This window comes from Merops nubicus, unplaced genomic scaffold (genome assembly GCF_000691845.1).
Source record: "Merops nubicus isolate BGI_N331 unplaced genomic scaffold, ASM69184v1 scaffold24743, whole genome shotgun sequence".
Classification (NCBI taxonomy): domain Eukaryota; kingdom Metazoa; phylum Chordata; class Aves; order Coraciiformes; family Meropidae; genus Merops; species Merops nubicus.
Window position 1 is genome coordinate 1 of NW_008601307.1, and position 4,665 is coordinate 4,665.

The window sequence follows — 4,665 nt, forward strand, 5'->3', positions numbered from 1 at the left end:
AGTCCTCCCACCGCCCCCGCCAGGCTGCCCGAGGGACGCCGAGTCCCCACGCCCACCCACCACGGAGAGCCGTCGAGCCTTCTGCAGGGCACCCTCCCCCGGCCCCCTCCCGGCCCCCTGTGCCCTGCGCAGCGGGATACAGACCATGAAGTCCTCCTTGGAGGCAGAATGGTCCCGTCGCAGCCAGCTGAAGGTGTCCTCCACATTCCATTTCACCACCTTCCTGCTGTCTGGTGAAGCACTCCTGCACAAAGCAGAGAGCTGAGGCTGAACCCAGGGCTGCGTGGTGACGTGTCACACCCCCCCAGGACAGCTGTCTGCCCGTGGGGGAGCACAGCCCTGGACACCTCCTCCAGCCCTGCCCGGAAAAGCAATCCCAGACGTTTTTATACCTAGGGACTGCTGTGCTCCCTGCACAGCACAATGCAGCTGCCTGCTCCCCCCTCCAACAGGAGAGGCAGGTAAAGCATTTATCTGCCACAGAAATTGCCCATTTTGATCTTGCCTCTCATTTTCAAAGGCAGCCACTGTCAGGAACTTGTGGCTCTGAGAAAACCATCCCATTACACGTTTTCTCCTTTGCCCACACGGCTATCTTCCACAATTCTGTCCCATGGCAGAACTCGTCAGAAAAGTCACACATGGTATAATAAAGACCACTCTAAGCCTGCTGCTCTCTGGTAGCAGCATGTGCCCAAGTGCTCCTGTTCTTCTCTCAGGGATACAGGACAGCAGGCACTCCAGGCTGGGTGTTTCACGGGTTCCCACTTGTCTCTGCACACTTTCAGCTTCCCATCTGACTGTAACACAACTATCAAAAGCTGCCTCCTCCAGCACTGTTGTTTTTCTTCTGTCCGTTCCCAGCCTTGCTCTCCTCAGTAAGACAATGGCCGAGGCTGACTAAGGTGGGATGGATGCAGCAGCCCCTTCTGCCAGTCCCCACAACCCTTTTCCCTCCCCACAACCCCAGAGCACTGTGAGAGGAAGCCCCACCTGGACTCGATCAGCCGCTTCGCAGCCTCAGCATACTTGAAGAGCAGCCTCTTGGCCTCCTCCCGGAACTTAATTCTGGATAACCTGAGGGAAATTTAAATTCACAAGCCTCAGTTCCACAGCTGCCACAAAGGCAGGTCCAGTTCCAAGCCTGACATCACCAGCCCCCTACCACTCCATCCACAAGCACAGAATGGCAGCAGCTCAATCACTGGGCCAGACTGAGACAAAACCACCCCAGCAAGGCACCCTGCTTTGAACAGTACCTGATGGGAATGTCGTTCATGATCTCTCTGAACATGGAAGGAGACACTACTGGTTCGCAGTCACTGGGTAAAAGGGGATCTGTCCCTTTATCAACCACCTTCCTCTCCAACATCCAGCGATTAAAGGACTCCCTTGGGGGGTCAATCCCTGGAGAAGCACAGAAAAAGGCTTTAATCAACATGATAAAGAGACCCTGATTCTGACACCAGAGCTTCTGACAAGGATCACTGCATGGGAGCTCTGCCTAATGAGGGCACAACCAGCAACGTCAGAGAGTATAACCATCACCAAGAGATCACAAGCACAGGAAAGACATAAACCAGAAAGAAGAACATAGCAGCACCACACGACTGACAGGCCCAGCAGCAACTGACCTTCTCGCTGCTGGCAGAGCTCACGGTAATGCTGCCGCAGCTTCAGAATGAGCTGGGACCGAAGCAGCTCCACCTCGGGGTGTGGAGAAAGCACTTCAGATGGTGCCCTCTGCTTGATCACCGCGTTTGTCTGAATATCCAGGTCCCAATATACTCTACAACAGAAGCAAATGTCATCCAGATCGCCAGACCATTGACTAATTACCAAATACACTTCTGAAGATGCTTCCCTGGGCTATTTCACACAGCAGGAAACTGAACTATCAAGACTCCTTGTCAAGATATTCAGGAGTGTTACATCCCTTAGGAGGTGACTGGAAAAGCAGGTGACTCCAATCGATCACCGAGAAAACAACAGAGGAGAAGTGGAGACAACTCACTCAGTTGGTCGCAGGAGAGCTGCCTGCTGTTTGTCTTCAGGTGAGACACACCAGGCCTTCAGAACAGAGGTTCCGGGAATACTGGGTGAGCTGGGGACTGCCTGAGCAGTTGCATTCCCTGGGACATCAACCTGAATATATAGAAGATGAGTCACTGCCCCGCAGAGAAGGGCAAAGGGGCAGCAGCCTGGTGTACCCAACAACCCTGCTGCAGCACATCCCTCTGGATGCCCCAGAAACTGCCCCAGCCCATTTTGCCTGCTGTCGGCAGAGGCGAACGCAGGCACACAAGCTACTGTGCTCCTCAGCCATACCTGCTACCCCCAGCTCCCACCCTCCACCTCAGGCTCAAGAGAGAGAGGACGACTTGGCAGGACCCCAGTCTGCTCGAGTCATACTGGGGTGGTCTGACCTCGCACAGCTCAGACAAGCTAGGTCCAGACACCCCAGGTTTCAGCTTAGACAGCATCCTCAAGCCTATTTGTTTCACAGCACCAGACTCACCTTGGGCTTTTTCACACTGTTGCCGCTGGGTGGAACCTCCTCAGAGAACCTCCTCTTCCTCTGCTTGCTCTCCACAGAGGTGTCTATCATCCCACCTTCCAGCGGCATCGGAGCCGCATTCAATCCCAGGGGGTCTGACTGAGCGTCCAAAAACAACAGCACATGTCAGTTCACTGCCTGCCACAAATGAAGGCAGTAAATCCTCTCTACTTCCCATTCCACTGCCCCAGGCTCCCACACAGACTGAAATAAGGACACCAAAACACCTGCAGAAAGCTAAAAAATTCTCTTCTAGAAGACTACCTGTGTCTGTATGCTTTTTTTCCTAAGACTCAGATGAGAAAAATGCCACAAAACTCCCACAGGTTGCGTGTTCTTTGAGCAGCACGCTACACCTGGCACAGCACTGAGTGGGCACCTGACAGAGGAACACCTCCTCAGAACCAAGCCAGACGATGGGCTTGGCGGGTAGAGGAGACCTTCCCACACCAGGCCACAGTCTGCCCCAGCAGAGCACCCCGTCCTGTGAGCGCCTACTCACGATGACATCGTGCTGTCCCAGGACTGGCATCTCCCACAGAGACTGGTTAGTGAAGCGGTTGAAGTAGTAGGGGCGATTCTCCCGCTTGCTCCAGCACTTCTCCCAGCCAGCCTGCACCAGCTCATCTGGGAAGACAGTCAGAGTCAGGGGAGGAGCAGTCCTGAGCGACAGCCCTGCCCTCCAGGTCCCCACCACTGTCACAGCACGCTCTGAAACAGGAGCAGTGGCCTCTCCTCGCCCTCTCTCCCAGAGCCCAGGGCCCTGCACGGCTCCGTGTGGGTACCTGGCAGGTCCTGTACCAGGCGCATGGGTTTGGGGGAGCTGGGCTGGTTCTGGTTGGAGGTGCCAGGCGAGTGACTCATGAGAGACGCTTCCTCCGCAGGGCTTCCGTGATTCTCATTGGCCATTTCTCAGCAACTGCACTAGAAAAAAACCAAAACAAAGTCCACGTTACAGCAAGGAAGATCCCAGATCCACTTGGCTCACTCAGCTCTGGCACCAGTTCATTTGGACCACAAAACAGGCTTTTAGTCGGGACATGCAGAACAGAGCCTAAGCCCCCAAAAGACCCCATCACCCGTGATACAAACAGCCACGAGGAACACTGAGCTTTAAATGGGGTCAGCCAGCGAGCTCTTAAGGCCAGCACTAAAAATACTCCCTCTTCCACTAGGTCTCTCCTAAGCATTGAAGTGCTGGGGTCTGAACCCCGAGCCCTGAATTAAAGTTGACATATGGATGATTCTCACGACCAGGCAGAGGATTTTTCTCTCTGCTGGGAAACTAGCTGGGTGCCTGCTCTACAGATACCCAGCAATCTTCAGAAAGGTGTGATTAAAACCAAAATAGCGGGAGAAACATTCCTTTTGGTCTTCTCTCAGGGCTTGGCCAACAACCAGCGAGGACAACACCAGGTGTCCTGCTTCTGAAGTTATTTGGGAAGGTCACTTAAGAGACTGGAGTTGTTTTATTCAACAGCGTAAGAGCTGGTGCTGCCTGCAGTGAATTTGGGAAGCCTCCCTGCAGACAGATGCACCACGGAGGGTTCTCCCCGTTACTGGAAGGCTCCCTGACTGCTGTGGATCTCCCAGCAGCAGTGGGACAGGACAATGGGACAGGACAAGGGCAACGTGTGTGGCACTGCAGCGGCTTCCGTGTCACCACACGCGGACTTTCGACTCTGCTTATTCCTTCCTGTCACAGGACTTCTGAGTTGGCTTATTCCTTTTTGTGTTACATCACCTACTACTCCTTCCTCTGTTATATCATCTATTAGTAGATCTGTTACCCTGCTTATTCCCCTGCTGTTAACCAAATTATATTATTTCTGTATTCGCTGGAGTTGGACAATAAAGCTGGTGCCTGCTTTCTGCTGATGGTCGTGTCCTTTATGCTGGGCCACATAACTGGCAAAACAAGCGTGCAGCATTTGGTCCCACACATCAGGGCTGAGAGCACAGAGAATAAAACACACTCCTCTCCCAACAGGTAGCCCCTAACACTGCGAGCCATATCCCTCCAAGACAGTTTAAATCAACACTCACACAAAACTGCACGTAACTTGAACAAAAGTCTTTTATTTGAAATCTTCTGCTATATAAGACAA

At 53.4% G+C, this 4,665-nt stretch overlaps 1 protein-coding gene across 1 annotated transcript; it reads right to left on the bottom strand.

Annotated features, from left to right (window-relative positions):
- Positions 1-60: 60 nt before the first annotated feature.
- PCIF1 (PDX1 C-terminal inhibiting factor 1) lies at positions 61-3,466 on the bottom strand (the record flags this gene model as incomplete). The annotated part of the gene is made up of 8 exons (XM_008937966.1): positions 3,343-3,466; positions 3,060-3,184; positions 2,519-2,656; positions 2,015-2,145; positions 1,635-1,789; positions 1,260-1,407; positions 994-1,077; positions 61-244 (listed from the first exon to the last, which is right to left on the bottom strand). Coding segments are annotated over exons 1-8 (1,089 nt in total), but the record flags the coding sequence as incomplete, so codon positions are not given.
- Between the last annotated feature and the right edge of the window lie 1,199 nt (positions 3,467-4,665).